We start from the raw sequence: 21,419 nt of genomic DNA, 5'->3' as shown, positions 1-21,419 counted from the left end.
GTTGTATCTTCATTTATAACACCCTGCTATCAGGTAGGAAGTCTGATCAAACAACATGAGAATTTGGAGACTGCAAATGACAAACAGAACTTGAGTCCAGCAGATAGTGGGCATGTATGAACACAGGAAGTAGTACAGGCTGACATCGGAGGTCATAGATAAAACTCAGGCTGTATTGACATCTACAAGAGCTCTGACATTGACTCAGATGAGGACAAACTACAACTAAAGGATCTTGTAGCATCACCTGTGATTAATATTCACTTCAGATAAGACTATCAGTTAAATAGAAATAAGACAGCAAGAAATCATTGGCACATACCTGTCCTATATCCACAGCTGGATTTATGCTGCACCCAATGTCCATAACAATGTCTGTTTGGAGGTTCTGTCAATAAAATTCAATGTCATATTACTGAGAGAGATGGACAGTGCAGAGGCATTAGATGTAACAATATAGGTTACAGTGACTACTCAGTAAAATAATATGGACTTAAAAACATGCCCTTCCACACACACAATTTCAGAGTATTTTCTAATATCCCATTACAAGCAAAATGGGATTGTCTCAGTTTTAATGGAATTTTAGTCTCAGCTAGCCTTTTCAGATTTTTCACATTTCACAAGGAAATAAGTACACGTAATGGGTGTATGATCAGCATGCTATGACATCTACCTTTCTAGATGGTAAAGAGCCTAAAAATAGAATATTTCATTCTGCTGTAATTGGTTTGCTTACTAACAAGGAGAGAACAGGCAGAGAACATCAGGTGTCTGCTGCAACCCAAAAGGTGAACCTGTATAATATTAATACAGATGTGCCAGAAACCACTTTATGTTGCATAGCTGTCATTCTGCTCCATGTCTCATTTGCTTTCATATTATTGATATATACATGTATATTAACGTATGAAAACAGGTGATTTATTCATGCAAAACCTGAACGGTTGTTGGAGCATCCAGTGATGCAAACAAGTTTAGAGGAACATTATTCACATTATTTCCAAATTTAAATAATACGCAGTTATTACCTTGTGATCTCCTGTTAAACAGTTAATTTCAACCTCTGAACAAGCAGCTCCATAAAGAAAGTATGTGAATGGCTGTCCTTCCCCTTTCTCCCAATCCATGTTTTCATTGTAACCTCTGATGGAAAAGTAAGTCCACAATGACTACTGAATGTTTGTATCACGACAAAGCACGTGAAAAGAAGAGCACTTGAAAGTCTGAACCTATTTCAAGTGAAATCTAAAATAACAGGTGCACCTGGTTGCCAATACCAAATGCATGTTCTGGTGCTGTCACTTTTTTTTTTTTTCCCTGTTGTGCAACTCAGTGTGATCATGTTTTAGGGAGAAAAATGTTAATAAGGTGTAGTACAACAAAATTTATAGTTTATAGCAAAATAGCTTCAGTAAATAAACTATATCCCAATTTGCACAGTTGCTGTTATGTGCGGCAGTCACTTCCTCAATGCTTCCTGGTTTTGTAATGGAAGAATCATGGACCAAATACGGGATGAAATATTCTCTTTATGCTTTCTGGAGTCCACAAAGGGCCAGACATAAATTATCACTTGCACTTAATATTCCAACCCCTTCACAAATCAGAACTTACATAAAATATAAGCTCAACCATTAAGAAGAACCATTGGACAGGATGTTTTATCTACTGAATTTGTATTTTCAGAAATAGTCCTTTTTTTTTTTTTTTTTATAACCATGCATTTTAAAAGAACAAAAATAATTTACCTAAAGTAACCAGTAGCTGAAAGACTCACACTCTGTTCAAAAGCTTCTTTGATCTGTAAAATATAGCATGTTTTGTCGTAAACCAAGGAAATAGACACTTAGTTGCACATGATCCCTTAAGACTGTAGAACTAAACTGTCTTTGGAAGAGCAACATCAATTCTTTTGGTAATTCTTGCAGGAATAGACCTATTAACAGGGGTAATTCTTACTGAATGGTAACACTAGAGTCAGAAAGGGTCCTTCTTGATTTTACTGCTCAGATTGAATAAAATGGGTTCATCTTTGCCAGTTGAACAGGTCTGGGTGATATGTCACTGAGACAAAAGATCTGCATGACCTATCTGCACAAAAATGACAGCTGACAAGAGAAATGCTCTTTACAGTGTTCTTCTGCCAGTAGCTTAAAAATGAAGTCCTAAGTCTACCTCCTTTCACAGTGACTGTTCTGACAGATTTATGTAGTTTGCAAGTCAAGAAGTTCTTTAATATATTAATTACAATTTACTGACTTTGCAAGACATAAAATTATTTCTCTACATAGATTAATATTATTTCTTATGTCAGCTATTTCTTCTAATATTTTGAATATGTCTGAATTATCCAAGCTGATTTGGCACCTATTAGAGAAGTGATGGATTTTATTTTGCATACATAGCTGTCAGTTACGAAGCTACCACAGGTATTACAACATTAATTGCTACTGCTAGGAATTAATACTGACAAGAAAGTATTTACATTTTTTTGCAGTTGCTATTGTGTTTAATCCCTTGAACAGAAACACCCTAGCACACTGGATCTGTAAATGCCTCAAGGTAGGGATTGTCATTTTCATTAGGCTGGTGATATCAAATAATACTGAGCAAGCAGAAGTAACAAACAGGCTTTCCTCTAACATACCAATGCAGCTAGATTCACAGCCATATCTTTATAGAAATAGGTGATAGAGCAGACAACTTTTAGTTAAGAAAATGTCTTGTCTTAAAATTCTATTCCCATTTCAAGAGGGCACTAGACGGAAGCTATTAATATAAATTTAGCTTTAGTAGTGCTTTAGCACTACTTCTGTAGTGCCTTACTGCAAATGCAATTGATACTATAATGAATTACATATTGTAGCAATGGGAACAAGTATTCCTGATACTTCCCCCCTCCCCCCCCGCCGATTCACTGTGCAAAGCAGGCAAACGGAAGGATGAGGTTGAAAATGCTTCTGTTTAGTGATTTGGTAAAAATAAATAAAAACCATGAAGGAAAACCAACACTGTACACCTGACAATCTTTTTGCAATAGTTTCTCTGAGTGCAAGCTGGGGTTGGCCACATTATTACACAAGCTGGTATTTTTTGTACCTTAAAAACTTCAGTACCTCCAAATGTGACTTCACAGATAGCTTCCCCTCCTTTCCAACTAGATATGATCTGGGGATTGTTAAACAAACTAGATATAATCCGGGGATATCTAAACAAACTACCTACATCTCAAATACTCTAAATCAACCTATTTATGCAGCTTTTATTTTTAAGATTATCAGGCTGAGAAGACCAATGGACAGCAATCCATACGTCATAGTTTCTGCAAGCACAAAAACACATTTAGTAGAATTCATGTCTCTCACCCAATCATTCCAGTTTCCTTTTGGGTTCTTGTTGATAATAGGCTGCAAGCGTTTCATGAGGGTTTGGCAAGCGTCCTAATGAGAAGTCAGAATAAAGTAACAGAAGATTAACAAACACAAGTTTGGCACATAAAATACTATTTAAGACATGCTCTGGGTAGTATTTAGTTAATATATGCTTCACTGTCATCTTAAAGTATGGCAGGACATGCCATTTTAACTGTATAAACACAAACCTCAAAAAGGCATGAGTTACAAGGGTTGGAATCAATATGAATTGGATTTAGAACAGGAACATAATGTAGGATTTGTATTGGACTAGTTAGCTTCTGTCTGATGAAGCAAGGATTTTGTCAAACATAAGCCTTTTAAGGGGAAATTTCAGGTCACATTCTGGAACTTCATAAGCACTGTTACCGAGAAGTTACCAACAATTCATGTTTCTTCTTGGCAATCTCCAGTGGTATTGTTAGTAATCTCAAGCAGTTTCCATGGGATCACTAATACTTAGTATGGCAGGCATTCAATACCACGAGGAATAGGGTGTTTTGTTAGACTAAACTTTTTACCTTCACAGCCATGCCATTGACATCTGTCCCTGCAGATCCAACTGAAGCACATGCATTAGGAACAGTTGTTGTGCTTGTTTCACGGAAGTGAATATATGACATAGGAATGTTCAATTCCCTACTAGCAACCTGTTTCAGGAAGCAGAACATACAGTTTCAGAAACATTCCAAACATTCCAACTGCTCCCCCCAGTACTTGCTAGAAGTCAGCAGTACAAAGAAAGACAATGTTTTAGCAAGTTCCTCTTCTAACCTCCATGTGTAATTATTCTGCCATGTTTGTCAGTACAAAGATGCAGAACTAAAAAGCAATGTTTTTACTGCACTCAAACTCTGGACTGAGATTCTGGAGTCCAACATTCAGTCCCAGATTTTGCTGCTTAAATCCTGTATGATTTAGGGTAAATTATGCATTCCCAGATCCCAAACTTTCCTCAATTTCATTATTATCTTTATAGATCATGTCTTAATTATGAATTCAACGAAGATGATAATAAAACAGATAATCTGAATAGAGACTGTCTTCATTTATTTGTTTTTACCATGGGTTATATGGGACCAGACCCAAAATATCTTATTTCTAATAAGCCTCTTCACATATAACTGGAATAATTAAAAATAATAATAAAAAATTCCTCTTCCTGCTGTCCCTATGACTCTTTAAGAGAGCATCTTTACTTTTTAACTCTATCGATGCAAAGCAGCAGTGGCTATGCTGATGAAGGAGCTGTCCTACCAGTAGACTAAATAACCAAGAGGATAATCTTCCTACTCTTTATCTATACAACAGATAAAGCACAAGGTAATATTTGTTTGGATAATCTGTTACCTGGATCATTTTTGTATGAATACCCTGTCCCAATTCAATTCCACCATGTGTCAAAAGCACAGATCCATCTGTATAAATATGAACAAGAGCAGCAGCCTAAAACCAAACAAACCAAAACAAAAATGTTTTGTATGTAGTGATGAATTAATGGATCAAAAAATAAAGCCTTTTTTGTTTAATGCTTTTGAATAGTAAGAGAAATTAGGAATGTTAGTCCCTGCTGTTCCCCTATAATAAGCTTCAAAACAAAACAATACACATCTTTGGAAGTCTGCTTTTCCTGTTGCTAGATCCTCACATAAAACTAGACCTGGCAACAGAACCTCAATGGTTCCAAAGGAAGCTGCAAGACCTCCCTCATTAATAGCTGTATATGCAAATAGCTGCAAATTTCATTTCCTGAACAGCTACATTAAACAAAATACATAGACCAAAAATATTACTGCCCTCCTTTTCTTCCTTAAATTTACTCTTTGATGACTTGAAAGGATTAAGTATAAGATCCCATAGTAACCCCATGATCAGAAAGAGTAAGCTCAGAGCTATGTCTAAAGTGGACAACTTATCCAATAAGATTTTTGTCATCAGTCCTAAAATACTCTTCATTAAAGTCTTTCAACTATATCACATCACAAGAGATGTGGCTGGCAGGGTCTAAGCTGCCTGGGTCCTAAAGACCAAACAACTTTGAACTCAAACTGAAGACAGCTGGAAGCTAGTGTACCCTCCTGGGAACAATCATTAGGAGGACAGTAGTTTTCCAGAAGTAGAAAGATAACACTTTTGTCTTGTATTTTAAAGTAGAGTAGCTGCAATCTTCTATGGATGAAAAGTTTAGCTCATTTTTTCTTTAAAGAAACTAACCTGGGAAAGATAACGTGTGCCTAGTCCAAATGGAAACTTCATTGGAACAATGGCAATCCCTTTTTTCTTCCAGTAATTTTGTTTGTTAAATTCCTCGACAGCTGTTTTCCTACTGTGGTATGCAGATTTCTCCATACATTCGTTCCAACACCGTACTAAGTTTTGCGGATCAAACTTTTGTTTGAAGGGTGTCTGCTCATCTTCCTTATACATATTTATTTCCCTAATCTGAAATAATAAGATTAACAGATACCACAATCCAATCATATTATAGGCAGACTGACCATTTCAGAGGGGAGAGGGAGGGCTAGAAGACAACTAGTCTAGATTATCATATATTTTTTGAACGGTTACCACTTTGGTTCAGTTTGCAAGAGTATGCAAACTCATGCAGCAATCAGACATTATTAAGAAAATAGAATTTTAGCACAAATTATGTTTGATTTAGAAATGACTTGAGCTAATCCAAAGGATATTTTAACTTCATAGATGTCATTTCAGGAGAGGAGATGCTTTTATATTGTCACCTTTTCTGGTGATAAACCAGTTTTATCTGCAATGTCTGTTATCCAAGTTTCCGTCACCAGTGCTGACTGGGGAAAGCCAAACCCTCGAAATGCTGTGTTTGATGGCAAGTTTGTTTTGCAGGCGTAAGCCGAGCATCTCAAGTTGGGAATCTTGTATGCATTGTCCATTTTTAATAAGGATACTTCTGCTACCTGAAATATAGAACAAGCAGGTATAGATAAATGTTAGAACAGTGCTTCTTTCAGATGCACATTTAAATCTTCCTCATCTCAGAAAGAACTAACTTGACACAATTAGCTTTGAAATTAGGTTTCTGTAAGTATTCTTACTACTAATGATTGACACATACATATTTTTTTCACTCGTTTCTTAAGTAGCATAGTATATTTCAGTTATTCTGATACTCACAGAACACAGCTGATACTAGTAGTTGAGTGCCAGTAGCTGCTTAGTAGATAAAGATTAAACTGGTAATTCATTCTTTTTAAGACTGGTTTTGCTCCTACTTTGATATCAAAAGCCATATAGAACTAAAACCAAGCAGACTAGATTTAAAGCAACAGGAGCTGTGAAAGGAACTGATGAAAACATTCTGAATTATCACATCATATGAAAATTCCCAGTTAGTGCTTAGTTCCACCAGAAAACATATATTCTATGGTCTATTGTGTCTTCTGGTTCTTATGTGTAGGTTTTGTTTATCTAGTTGCTTTTAAGAGGTTTCATGTGACAGACAACAACACAAGAAAAGAGAAATCCTGTATTAGGTATCTCTAAATTAGTTTCTATGACTCAGTATCAAAATAAGTTAAAAATGTTTTGATGCCTCATGATGAGGTCACTCATCAATATTTCAATATTAAGTAGACTACTCAGAATGGTAAATCTAACCCTGTATTCCTACTGTTTTCACCAAGCTTTAAACAGTAAACTCCAAAATATTTCTGTATATGAATAGGAGAGAGTTTTGTTATAGTAACTGCAGATGAAGAGTGTCATATAATGGTATTTTTTCACTTAAAAAAATGTTAGTAATTTGTGGGATAAAACAGGGGCATGTTTTTGTTGTTACTACAACAACCATTATAGACTTGTTATATAGTTGTATTACAACTCTAACCTATGCCAAAGTTTCTTCCCAGAAATGTCTGTTCTAATCTTGGTGCTTTTAATTATGGATTACTTTCCTAAAGCAGGTCATTTTTTCAGAAACAAGCTAGGCAGCAATAGTATAGACAGTTGTACTGACAGATTTCAGAGCACAGAAAATACTGCCAGGCAGGGCAGTAACCCAGAGAGGCAGTGACCTCAAAAAAATGTTTAACTTATTGCTAGAATAGCCTATGCAAGCACAAATACGTAGTGAATGATATTAAAGCAAGTGACATTTGTTAGTTTGCAGACCTATAAGTAAGGAACTGATGTATACAGCATGTTACGTGCAAACCCAGTACAGAAATGGATAGAGCCAGTAATAGGACAATTATCACTATGATTATTTTCTGAAGATTAGGGAAGGTCTTCTCAGCTTTGTAGACACAAAACTTCAAGCAGGCACAAATGTATGTACTTTGTATTTTAGAAGGAACATATTGTTATCTGATGCGTGTAATAGGAAAATAAGCCTGAGAAACCATGCATGAAGTGAATGTGTAGAAAAATACCAAAAAGTAGTATAGCAGTTCACTGAATGGAATAAGGAAAAGTAAACTGCTAGGTGAAGATCTTCTAGCAACATGCAGTCCTTAAAGCAAAAGACTGTATGAGTAACACTATACCTGTGCAAAGAAATATGGCATTTGTCATTTTCCATTTAATGATTCCTTCATGTTTTAAGATTCATCAACTTATAATATCCTTACCAGGACAGATTCATCAGGGGTGCATCCTCCATTAACGTAATATTTGGCATCCACAGCTCTGATCCTTCCATCATTCATGAAGCCAACCTACAATGAATCAACAATAACCTTCTTAGATTTTTGACATTCATTTATTTCCTTGGTGCTTGTGTATTTTGCAAATGAATATAAGCCACTCCATCAGGCTTGTAGTGCACAGTTGATTTCTGAGAAACATTCACTTAAACAGTAAAAGGGCAAGAGAAAAAGAAAGTATGTTCCTAAGCATTGTTTTTCCTAACTGACATCTGCGATCCTTACAGGTACGGCATACAAGAAGCCCGCTGGGGAAGGAAGAAGCAGAGAAACTCAGTGGCTTCCTGTGTGTTGCTCAACAGATCACAGAATCACAGAATTGCAGGGGCTGAAAGGGACCTCTAAAGATCATTGGGTCCAACCCCTGTGCCAAAGCAGGTTCCTTAGAGCAGGCTGCCCAGGTAGGCTGTGGCTATACAGATGGCTGTATCATCTAGGAATGTTCACTGTAGACAAAGTCAAATCCCTCTCTAACTATAAGAATAGATGGCAATTGCAGCAAGACATTTGCTTGTCTTAATGAAAAAATGTTGTTTATTTTACAACTCTTTTCAGCTGTTTAGATTAATGATAGCTGCTGAATTCTCATCATGAGCTACAGCTCATTTTCATCTTCAGGGATGTATCTTATACAACCCCTTTTACTTTTCCTATGTATTAGAGACAGAAAAGGAGACAAAACTTAACCTAATGAATTGTTATGACATGACAGTGCATGAGCAGGTAAGAGAGAAATTTCTTCCTTATGGTAACTTTTGCTGTACACACTATTTCTGTGAAAAAACTAGCTGCTCCTTTTTGTGAACTTAACCAGATGGACAGTTAAAAATAAACTTTTCAGAAGAAGTCTAACCTAGCTTGTCTTCCAGTCTCCAGGAAGAAAGACAGAAAGAGCTATGAAAGGAGGACAGGAATGGAGCAGAAAAAAAAACAACAAAAAAACCCTGCAGTGTTAGAAGCAGAAGCAGAGACAGGTTGTAAAACAACTTTATCTCTTGGTTTCTTGGCTAATAGTTTTAAAATTATTTTAATTAATAGAACAAATATTAACCAGCAACACTGAAATTCTTATTCACAGAATATTAACAGGTGCTTTTTTACTCATTTCCTATGGCACTCACTTTATACTTGCCAATAAAAGGATGTCGGCCACCAGTAATTAACATATCATCCCCCCGGCTCAGAATAAGACGGACAGCTCTGTTAGTTCTAAATTAACAAAAGAAAAATGAGGTTTTCAGACAACATGAGAGATGCTATTAACAATATTAATGTGTTCTGTTCATTATGAATCCAGATGTAAGCATGCATTCAGATCAAAATTAACTTTAATAGGCTATGCACTTAAGGCCTAGTTCATATTATTTTACAATTACAATCATATCCGAATTTTCATTTTACATCTTGAAAGCCAATGACATAAGTCAGTACAAATTTCTGAAGAAAAAATTGTCATTTCAATTTTAAGACTGAACCAAAGTGACCTAATAGAAGTTCTACTGATGAAGTCTTCCACTAGTATAGCAAGATCCAGAAGTTCACTTCTGGATGGTTGTCATGGTTTGAATGCATATACAAAGCTTCAGCATTTAGGGACCAGTCCTTTTAAAATTGTCAGTCATTTCAAGAATATTTATAGCTTATACTACCTGCAGTTTCCTCAAGTCCATTCATCTTAACTGAGGCTAGAGCTGCTTACTGAAACTTAAGCAGTCTAACAAAACAAAGCAAACAAATATATTGAACAGTCTCACAAAATGTAAACAGTCAGGATTTTATGATTTTTTAGCTAGCAACTTTGGAGAAGGAGAAAGCATTTTAGACAAAATGTAAATCTTCTTCACACAATTTTCTCTTCATATCCCAACACACACACATCACACCTACTTGTTTGCTGCCACTGCAGCAACTGACGCCAGTAAACCAGCTTTCAGGATTTTCCCACCAAAAGCTCCACCAACTCGTTTAACATGGCACATGATCCTGTTGGCTGGAACACCTAAACTTGCAGCTACCATCTCCTGTAAAAACAGTTTTCAGCTTTTACACCAGTTATCAGGACCCACTTTCAGCTCCAACTGAGCCTACAGGTTAGCTCTAAAAATATTTTTTTCTAGAAAAGGGTTACATAGATGTTTTTGTTTTTGTTTTTTTTTGTTTTGTTTTAATAAATCAGCTTATAAGATTTTTCCTTTATCCCAAGTTAAAAAAACAATCAAAGAGAACAAGAAACACTCAACAGTGTTTGACTTCAAAATGTCTGCCATGGATACTGTCAAGTGGTCATGGACAGAAGTGAAGAATATACCCTTGAAATTAATTATGTAAAATGTGAGAAGCTTCATATACCAAAAAAAAAATATTAGTTTAATTATTTGTATTAATAAAAGCATAAATCTGAGGATAATTTTAATAAATATATATATATTTAAATAAACTAATATCTTAGTGTCTGGAACGTTCTTGCTTCAAATCTATAATATCCATCATTTTCTCAGACAGAAAGTTCTTCATGCTTCTTGGCTATTAGCAGCATATGGTAATGGAAACAAAAAAAGTGCTTTGAACACAAAATACCACTGTTTGCTCTGAAATACTACCAATTTCATTCACCATAGCTACTGCCATGCAGACCATACATTATGTCAGAGTTTGCTTTATCATTTTGGCATGGAACAGCAATCTTTCCTACAACTGTTTGAGTTACTTTACTCCCTCAGCAGACTGACTCTGCAGGGTGCTGACTGCTCCTGACCTCAATAGAAGCTAATGGAGATGAAGGATCCTCAGCACTCCACAGGGAGTTTCTCACACGTACATTAGTGGGGCATGATATACTTTGTTTAAGGTAGAATGAGAGACTTTTACTTCTTCATCCTCACAGCAGAGTGGTCAGTGTACATCATTATACTGCAGTACTACAAAGCAGCTTCTGTTGCATAATCCAGATGTGCAACTTTCTGTTCCCACTGTCTCTAAATTGGTAAGACTGATTTGTAAACCACACTCAGAGCTCAACTGTCACAGGTTCAACCACTTTCTCTGAGAATGTTTTACCTGGATAAATGCTGGATGCTGTGTTGACACAAACAGATCCATTTCTTTATCCTCTCCTCTTGGAACAGCAAGGACACTCTGAGTCTCCATGTAAAAGTGTTCCTGTCCCCCAATGTGAACCTCCCCTGATCCAATGAGAAAAACACAAGCGTTACCAGAAAAAAAACACCTGTCCATCATCACATAAATTATGGTATTCAGTGTCAAATCTACTGATGCATCTTGTGTGAGGGAACAGCATTTAAAATAAAAACACAAATCAGACTCTGCAGGTTTAAATGATATTGTTCCATTGACATCAACAGAACTTGAATGTTTATATATAAATACGTAAATAGCAGAGTAATGTTGACTACAAATGTTGACAATATTAAATTTAAAAAAGCATCAATGTAGTGGACCAGGTCAAGACAGTGATGGGGAAGCTGGAGCACATGATGTACAAGAGACTGAGAGAACTGAATTTACTCGGCCATAAGAAAAGGATTAAGGGGAAATTTTACTGCTGTCTACAACTACTTAATGGGAGGGTGTAGAGAAAACAGAACCAGATTGTTCTCAGAGGTGCACAGTGGAAGGATGAGAAATGATGAACACAAGAAATTGCAACTCACTATAAGAAAACGTTACCACAAAGGTAGTCAAACATTGGAACAGATATTTGTAGAGACTGTGGAATATCCACCCCTGGAGATTTTTAGAACTTGATGATATGGCACCGAGTACCTTGCTCTAACAGGAACTGCTTTGAGATTGGACTAGACTACCCCCTTCCAACCTAAATTATTCCATTATTCTGTCTCAAGGACAAAGGATAAAGAAAACTTGAATGTAGCAGTAGAACCTCAAAATTACTAGGTTTAGTCACACTTTTATTCCTGACAACCAAGAGCTTTTTCAGGCCTTATTGCTCTATATGATATCACTGAAAAAATTAGACCGGCACTTGAAGGACTGGGAAGCCCCAATACTGTCAACTTCTCATCATACATGCTGCAATTTACCTTCAAGTATACCATCAACAGTTTCGAATGCTTGATCAACATTTCCTTCTTCTAATTTTCTTTTTGGCTCAAAGAACGAGTTGTGCTTTATAGCTTCCTGCAGTGGAGAAAAAGAGAAACATTTTTTTTAGTGTATTTTGAAGGTTCTCAGTTCATTATAGCATTTTACACTCAGTAAAAATATAATTCTCTTCAGAGATCTGAGTCACCAGCTACCAAAGCTAGCGAACAACTGCATTTCATTGTTTTACTGTTTTTTGTGGGGGATGAGTTTGTCTATTCAGTCACAGGAATTCTTTCCTGATGTATCCTGTTACTGATCATAGCACTTTCTGAAGGAGCTGCATTTAGTTCATTCAATCTACTCTTCCCTTTCACACATCTAGCAAGTGACCTGGAGAGCCCAGAGTAAGAATGCAATCACATCATCCAAAGAGTAATACCATTAAGAGGAAAAGATATCCCCAAAACTAAGTAGAAAAGTAGAATTTATTACATTTGATTTGCTTTATTTTTAATAAGATTTCCTTAAGAGTTTTTACTGTAATTGAATTTTAGTAGTTTTCCAGTCTTTAAAAAGAGACTACTTCTATTTTTGTACCAGAATGACTGTTCTGTTGAACTCCACACACATTATGTAAAGAAGTCAAAGCGACTACCAGAGCTAATGCTGGTTCCCCATTAATATTTCCTTTGTTCCTTATTTCCATCCATCTCATTTAATCCAACATAAATTTAATTCCCCCCTATAACTCCCACATCACATTTCTAAGATGTTCCACATCCTTAACATCTTTTCCCACACATTCCTCCAAAATTTCCTACAACTCACCTTAGCTTTGTTGGCTTGCTAACTGATCAACAGACAGAAAATGCTACAGATAATTAGGCTGGTTGCTCAGCCCATATATACATGCTGGTTGACCAGCTGGTAGCTACAAAAAGAATTAGAAACAACCAGGGTGCTTGCTCATTGCCTTCTTCTTACTGAGGACATGAAAAGTGTTCTTGTCTACCCTTTTGTTTGTTCATTATGAAATCTGTGGGACCTTAATACTTTGAGGCTACTGGCTATCTATCACAAGTGGCCAAAATTAGACAAATGGTTCAAAAGTTATCTATAGAGATACTGACAGACTACTTAATTGGATGTTCATGTTCACTTTGTTTGCTTAGAAAAACATTTGAAAAAGCAAGTGAGGAATGCTTCCATTACTTAAATAGATAAAACAATAAAAAAGCAAGAGAAAAGAGAAGTGATTAGTACCTCAATTGTCAAGATTACTGGTTCCAGCACTTCATACTTTATCTTCACTTTTGCAGCAGCTTGTTTGGCATGAACATCTGAATCCGCAACCACAGCACAAACAATCTGACCCACACAAATTACCTATAAAATACACATCACACATACAAAAGATAAAGAAATTTAAGAGTCAGCAGGTAAAATTCCATTACAAAGACCTGAAGTAAAACAACAGAAATTAAGAAAATAAATTAAAAAAAGATTGCTTTCTAACCTTGTTTCTTGCAAATATAATCTCTGGATCACTGGAGTAGTGAAACTCGTTTGTAGCAGGTACATCATCAGCTGTTATGATATCAAACACACCCGGTCCCTTAAGGGCCTCTGAGGTATCTACAGATCTGATCGGGATGTGGAAAGATAGAAGTATAATTCATTAGTTTTACTAAACTGTTGCACATAAGCAGGGAACACAATACAGAAGTATGTTTCTTGTATTGCCAGAATCTGAACATAGGTTCAGACATGTCTTTTCCTTCTACCCGTTGCATGGGAAGAAACGCATGTCAAAGGGAATTAAAGACTTGTGGGTAGTTAGGGTCTGGCGGCCAGAAGATGTCGCGCTGTACGGAAAGGTGGAGCCCCTCCCTTGATGGACAGCAGCGTGTGGTCTTTGATGTAAGCAAGCAGAAGTGGCATTATGGGCCTCAGCTATATAACCCCATGTGACTCGACAATAAACGCCATTTGCCATCCACCACATTGGTGTCTGTGAGCCGATGGACCGAGCGGCCTGGGGTTGGTCGCCGTGCTGTTCCTGAACCAGGTCGCCGCTGCCCCTTGAAGGCAACAAAGACTCTAGTAATTTGTTCCATTTCTAGAAAATACTCTAAACATAGCAGGGAAATCATTGACCCATTAGACTGCCTGAACTGCATCAGTTTAATAAAAGTCATTGTATAGAGTTGACAAAATACTACTGTCTCACAGAGATGAAAGGGGGATGTCAGCTCCTAGATGGTACAAAAAGAACATATCTAAACCCAACATACTATTACCTACTTAAGAATAGGCCAGGAGATATGACAGGGACTCTAGCTAGCAATGACAGTCCTCTGTCATCATGAGTAATCCCAACCACAGCACCTGGGTACACATCTTGGTGCCTGAATGCTGGGTAGACAATGCAGATATGTGCATTCTGGTACCTTAATGTTAAACAAACTGTGTGTATATCAGTATGAAAGCATAACTGAAAACAATTTTCTTTCAAAATATGTTTGTCTTTCCATCTCCTTCAAGTACTTACCTGAGCCTTGCTACCTTGTTGCTGCAACATTGCAATGTTACTTCTTACATTTTGAACAATTATTTTTTTTTGTAACAGAGTTGAGATTTTAAAGCTATGTTGTTGAAACTGAGTTGAGGTGTCTCTTCATACTGTATAGCTCAGCTCTATGTAGAGGTTCCTAGGTTAGCTCTAAGTAAGCTGGCTCATTTACCAAAAATAGCTCAACAACATTAGGACAATAACATGGAAAAATACATAAATCCAATCAGAGCCTTCTACTGAAATAACGGTATTGCTTCCAGGACCTGAGCCAGTGTGGGAATCTTATGTTCTGTTTTGCATATACATAATTGAACTCCATTAGTCTGCTCTAAAAATCCCAGACACTATTTCGTTAGTAACTTTCTTCAGATACGCTTTGAACACTTACATAATCTTAGCATGAGCTCTGGAACTAGTGACTACAGCCAGGAAGAGCTCCCCATCCACAGAAGGAAGGTCATCAATGTAAACTGCTTCACCAGTTGCATGCTTAATTCCAGACTGGTGCATTATAGGCCGTCCCACAGGATCCTGGGGAGACTGACTCTGATCTACATCCTGTGCCATCAAAAACAACACTCCAAACAGTTAAAAAAAATATAAAATTGACATACTATTCTTATATTAATTAAAAAATCAGATGAAGGAAAGCTATTCATATTATCCTATTCTGGTTCAGTATTGAAAACAGGTGAAGGACTCAACTGATGCTCCTGAGCTTTTTTTTTTCTTTTTTTAAATTGCTTCTCCAAGCAATTCCAAGAGCATTACACAGGTTTGTCTACTTGTATTTTTTCCTTAATCATTTACAACAAAGTGACATAAACGTCAGTCCTTTTTTTTTTTTTTTTTAATTATTGATTGGTGTCATGAGGCTCTGAAAATTTTCTGAATTACTCTCACAAGTTTCTGTTCTGTGTTTTACCAGCATGTGGTGTTGCAGTTTGAGCTATTTGCAATAGTTCATAGAGTTTGTCTTCCTCATTGAAAGGCTGCAATTAATCAATGTAAATCAGTGAGACAATTACTTATTTCCTTGCAAGCATTTCCTTGCACTTGCATTTCCTTGCACTTATTTACTTGCAATTACTTATTTCCTTGCAACTGTGTATGAATTTCATGCTTTATTAACCTTATTTTGCTAGGTCTTTCCTTAATTTACTGTTGCCAGACAATTCTGCCATGCCAACTAATTGTTGTCCACTCCCAAAACAGTTTTTCAGTTTCTGTCAGTGATCTTGCTAGCTTTTTCGTTTTTCTGCATTTAGAACTAGTGATTTACTCTGATCTCAAAATCTATTTTCTCCCATGGGTTCCAGCACTCAAACGTTCCTGCTACACATTCAATACCTCCTGCACTTTCTGACATGTTCTCTGCTATTAGTCCAAAGCCAAGAAGAGACATTTTTCACTTGATGACTAAGGTTCCTCAAATGGCTGTCTCAGCAAAATCATCTCAACTTTATCCCATACTTATCTTTCAGGATATGTTTTTTTTTCCCCCATCTTCTTTTTCCCTCTGATTTTAAAAGTGTAATAAGGTTCAGATGAAGAAGTCCAGGCAGAAGACAAACACTTACACATATTAGGTAAAAATTTAAAGTGACAAAACAGATTTCCTGGGTTTCTAAATCTTTTATTATTGCTCAGTGCCAGCCAATCTGAATAATAAAAAATATATCTATTTCTATTATGTCACTTTCTTGTAGCTCGGGTATAAATTGTTGAAAGCCACAGAAAACTAGTTCCCTTAGTCCTGGTCCCATTGGTAAGTTTACAGTGCCTTTTCTTTGAAGCTGGAGATAATAACTTGAGCAAATTTAAGTATTTAAAACTAACAAGTTATTCTAAAGAATATCTAAAATCAAAACAAAAATGTTTCCGTACATTTCGTTTGAATTTTCTTTAGGTTTCTAAAAACTTGAAATGTTTACTCGCATCTTCATTAATGGTATTAAAAGATCAAAACCCCTTGTAGGATTTTCCAGATCTAGTCACAAGGGCTGTGAAAAAAAACATCAGAAAATCCAAGAGTTGTTCTTTGCTACCCTCTACTGCTGACTTCTCCTTGAAGGCTCCTGTTCAAGCAGATAGCCACCGTAAACTTCATCTTCTTTCCTAAATCTACAGTAAGAGCTCAGAGCCCTCTGAGAGCCTAAGAAAAGTATATTTCGAGAAAAGAATACTAACATATTCTTGGGATTTTCAGTCTCTGATCTTGGTCCAAGATTTTTCCAATCGGATTGAACACTGCCATATACCAAGTTTAAGCATGCTGACAATGGAATTTGTTTTGCATATTTACCTTCTGTGAACTGTGTAGAAGTCAGAATATCCATGTGAATCTATTTTTACTGACAAGGTTTTTCCAATTTTGATACATTTATAAACAAGGACTCAGAGCCTGTTGTCCTCAGTCCTTTGGAAAATTTACACCTGAGCTTCACTCTGTGGATCATGCTTGATGTATTTTTATTATTATTTACCAAGTCTTACACACCACAGTACAATCTTAAAATAAAATCACTTGCCTGATATATTTGGATACTCTGGGGCATTTTGGTTTGGAAGTCTTGTAGGACACTCTCATATTCCATAGGTATGCCAGGATAGCGGCAAGAGTCCTGAAAAGGAAGTGAATTATTATTAAAACTCACATTTTGAATGTTACAACTAAAAAAAGCTAAGAACCAAAATCACTAAATACATGCTCTTTATACAGAAAATTCCTTCAAGACTCTCACAAGTTAGGCTCTAAAATGACAATTTGAAAAGACTGTAGAGTTTTAAGATTTCACTAAATGATATTTAAAAATACATTAAATTTGACAAATGCGTGTGTTTCAAGGAAGCAAAATAAAGCAGGGATAGTCAGAAGACCTTCCTTCTTGAGCCTGACCAAAATTGGCATAGAATCATTCCTAGTAAATTACCTAGAAATGGTAATTCAGATGAAAGTGCTTATGGTAATACAGAAAAGAAAGGCAACAGGTATGGTTTCCCTCAGAAGAACAGATGAAAACAAAAGTAAACAAATCACAGCTAGAATTTATCGGGCCAATCAGATTTTAGCCTTCTCCTTTCCCAGTCAACAATTTAAACAAGGAAGAGGGTTTGTTTAACACATACAGTTACTTTTCAAAGTGTTTATATGTATTTTATTTGCTTTTTGAACTACAGAAAGATGGGGTAATATACTGACACATCGGTATTGATACACTGTTGCATTAATATTGCTCAAATTTTTACTATTAATATTATTTATTGTTATTATTAACAGCCTAATGTACATGCTACCTTGGACACATAATATATTTGGGCACATAAAAGTTAAGCAGACACCTCTCCATCAGTCTCTTTGGGACTTACGTGCTGTAGATCTGAACCCAAGAAGGACAATATTTAGCAGAATGTACATACTCAAACATTAACAGATAGCAAAACAAAACAAAAAAAACCCTTCATTTGCTTGCAAAAAAGCAAACATGAAAAATCAATTTACCATTGTTTTCAATGACTGCAATACTTCCAGAAAAAATCTGTAGAAGAAACTGACTATCAAAGTATTTTTATATTCTACTTTCCCACCACAGGCTGAGCCTGGAAGAGCTATTTCTTTAAGGATTAATCTGGAAGCTTCATCCAGCATCTGTTCATTCCAGTGTCTGTCAAAAAGAATAACACAGACACCATCAGACAAGGGCTCAAGATAATTATTTATATCTATATCTATATCCATCTATCTATATATATATATCAATATTTATCAATGCACACACTTAAACTGTAGTAATACCCTTGTACCCTCCTGCTTACAATGAAGCTATTGATTTTAATGATGGCTTGAAATTGTGTAGATCAATGTTGCTCACGGAAGTGAGGTCTCTTAAGTCAGAAGAATTAAGTCTTATGCCAGTCTTTTCTTAAAAACGAACAATAACAACAAAAAAAATATTAAATTTTTAAAGCTGATTTAACACTATTATGGATTACCATTGTTCCACAGATACTGCCCTATATTTAAAGAAAAGTGAACAACAATACTGGTGCAAACTGGAGATGCTTTTAAGTGATCTGATTAATGTTCAATTGCTGTTCTACATTTTCTGAAAAGGCCTTCCTTGAAGTATCTCAAACACAGTTAATTCTCCATAATTACACAACCCTAAATATCAGAATATAAATCTGTTAGAATAAATTTAAGCACATAAAGCAGAAAAAAAAATTAATAGTGAAATGGTTGTGTATTAATTGGTTAAAAAAAGTCTGGAAGGGATCCATTTAGATAAATGGAGCTTGAATTATTTGTAGATTTTATGCCCTAAACCTTGGAACCTTGGAAAGATGCTGCAAAGGGGAGAAAAATGTCAGCGATGAACGTCAGAAATTATGATCTTGTAGATGAAGAGATATTGAAAATGTTAAGGTCTGACTTGTGTTCCTAAGTTTCTTAAGCACATCTGAAATTTCCATTCCTTGTATCTATCAGAGCCAAACTGAAGGACTTGGGAACACTGATGCTAGGGGATCATCAAACCTATGGGACCCAGCATCATCTCCCAATGCTTTTGTACAAGTCCACAACTATGTATACCTCATCTGCTTATTTCACAGCTCAAATCTCACATCTCTCTACATCCTTCTCACTGGAATTGCACCCATGTGCAGACTCCAAAACATAATGGTCCTAAAAAGTCATTATTTGGGCTTGACCAGACCATTTGCTTGACCAGACCATTTGCTTGACCATGTGTGGCATAAGCCAGGTAACTCAAATCTCCCATGTGCTTTCATGCTCCAAGGAAATACACCCAAGATCTCAACATCCCTTTATTCTGAGATGTAGAAAACACTGAGAAATTTTACCTTCCAATAAGTGTCCAACAGGTTTGTTTTGCATGGACAGTGGTTGAGGCAGCACCTCCATAGAAAATGCTTAAATCCTTTATTTTGTCTGTACCTTCTTCAAAAAGGACTCTCATTCCAGCATTGGCTATTGGAAGAGCATTTTCTCTCCTTGGTGCTTGTCGAAATGCAGAGATATACTCTCCCTGAATAAGATCAGACAGAAGTGGATAACCTGCACGCATGTAAGTATCTGAAAGCAGAACTTGCTTTTACATTACATGAAGCAAGAGAATCAAAACGAACAGCACAAATTCAACTTCCTGAGCATTCAAGACCATACACTTCCTTCTATTGATATTTCAGTAGCTTTACCTTTCTTTGATGTTCTAGCAGTCTCTTTTTGATCTTCCATTACCTACACAGTTCAGATGACTAAATTTTCTCATGGCAGATACACAGAAGATAGGGATCTTGTGGAGGGGAGGAGAAGAATAGTGGGGCTGCATTTATAACAAGACCAAAAGCTTAGAGGCTTCAAAGTATTGCCTGACTTCAGTACTCAGATAACGTCACCCATAATTATTTTATAAAATCACATACTCATCATTGCAAACAACACCAGTTGAAGACTATTATGCAGTTCAGCAACATTTACAGAAGCACAAAGCACATGTATAATCTTATCTAATCTTAGGAAAAATCCTCAAAAGGTGGTAATGTTTTACCTGCCTGATGCCAACCATACCACATGTGGGCAGCCTGTTTGGATGAGGACTATGACAACTTGTCCAAGAACCCTTTCTGTAGTGAACTGCTAATTGTTATTGCCCTCATCATTTCAGAGTAAACTTTTGTATGAATATCACACTACATATCACTATTTACCTACTGAGATGTATTTTTTGGCTGAAACTGGGATATGGTATGACAGTATCAGGAACAGATGTAAGGAATCCAGAAAGTGAGCAGTAACTGTGTTACTTTAAACATATGGATTATGCCCCCTTCCTGCTCTTCATTTAAGAGTCTGCAACTCTACCTAAAACAAACCTAAATGTACTAGTAACTTACCTTCCTCGAATGGGGAATATGGACAGAGACTAAGATCTCTTCTGGCATAATGGTATTGTTACCAACTCCATCTGCAAAAATATCACTCAAGGGAATCTGCCTCTTTCTTCCTAAAAAAAAAAATCCCACATCCAGAAACTTCTGTACAATAGTGCAACTAACATACATTGAACATTTTTTAATTGGCAAAAAACACACGCATATTTCATGAGTAAATAATTTTGGAGTTTATAAAACATCTTACGAGTCATATGCTCTATAAATATACGATTGCTCTACCTTTCAAAGTATCATAACACCATATTCCTAATAAAAGGCACAGAGAACTATCCCCATTCTGTAATCTTCCCTTCTGATGCTATCGCAACAACAATCCCTTCCCCTGCTCCTGTCAATCTATTCCAAATCTCTGCACCTGTTGTCATCACTACATTTTCTACTAAAGTATAAGGAGTGAGTAAGAATACTGAATGAGAGAGATGTGCTGCAAAAATGCAGAACTATTTTAGTGTGTGTGTGTGTCTTGAGACTAAGCAGTTCCAGGTGTCCAGAGGGAATAAATGCCTTTTCCTTTCTCTTTTTGTAGATTATTCTAAAAGTGGCTATGTTTATCATTCTATGATATGTAAGATTAAAAGGTGGAATTTTCAAAAGGGAAGAGAACAAAATTACATCAGGAAGCAAAATTTATAAGAGCTCTTTGAACACTTAAACATCTATGCTACATAAGTTATGCCAATACCACTACACAGTTAAGCTAGCAAG

At 36.2% G+C, this 21,419-nt stretch overlaps 1 protein-coding gene across 6 annotated transcripts in view; it reads right to left on the bottom strand.

The window, feature by feature from the left end:
- Window positions 1–21,419, bottom strand: part of AOX1 (aldehyde oxidase 1) — a 44,265-nt gene that overhangs the window by 6,324 nt on the left and 16,522 nt on the right. For all 6 annotated transcript variants that reach the window (XM_068686648.1, XM_068686646.1, XM_068686649.1 and 3 more), the window contains 20 exons: window positions 20,655–20,764; window positions 19,602–19,786; window positions 18,238–18,400; window positions 17,267–17,359; window positions 15,124–15,293; window positions 13,677–13,803; window positions 13,424–13,546; window positions 12,157–12,253; window positions 11,153–11,277; window positions 9,983–10,116; window positions 9,217–9,304; window positions 8,021–8,107; window positions 6,158–6,349; window positions 5,631–5,858; window positions 4,767–4,862; window positions 3,938–4,066; window positions 3,369–3,443; window positions 1,752–1,804; window positions 1,032–1,146; window positions 323–388 (listed from right to left, as the gene is read on the bottom strand). In XM_068686648.1, coding sequence (XP_068542749.1) covers window positions 323–388; window positions 1,032–1,146; window positions 1,752–1,804; window positions 3,369–3,443; window positions 3,938–4,066; window positions 4,767–4,862; window positions 5,631–5,858; window positions 6,158–6,349; window positions 8,021–8,107; window positions 9,217–9,304; window positions 9,983–10,116; window positions 11,153–11,277; window positions 12,157–12,253; window positions 13,424–13,546; window positions 13,677–13,803; window positions 15,124–15,293; window positions 17,267–17,359; window positions 18,238–18,400; window positions 19,602–19,786; window positions 20,655–20,764 — 2,456 coding nt within the window. The remainder of the gene's footprint in view (window positions 1–322; window positions 389–1,031; window positions 1,147–1,751; window positions 1,805–3,368; window positions 3,444–3,937; window positions 4,067–4,766; window positions 4,863–5,630; window positions 5,859–6,157; window positions 6,350–8,020; window positions 8,108–9,216; window positions 9,305–9,982; window positions 10,117–11,152; window positions 11,278–12,156; window positions 12,254–13,423; window positions 13,547–13,676; window positions 13,804–15,123; window positions 15,294–17,266; window positions 17,360–18,237; window positions 18,401–19,601; window positions 19,787–20,654; window positions 20,765–21,419) is intronic.

This window comes from Anas acuta, chromosome 6 (assembly GCF_963932015.1).
Source record: "Anas acuta chromosome 6, bAnaAcu1.1, whole genome shotgun sequence".
Classification (NCBI taxonomy): domain Eukaryota; kingdom Metazoa; phylum Chordata; class Aves; order Anseriformes; family Anatidae; genus Anas; species Anas acuta.
This window is presented reverse-complemented; position numbering and strand designations above follow the sequence as displayed.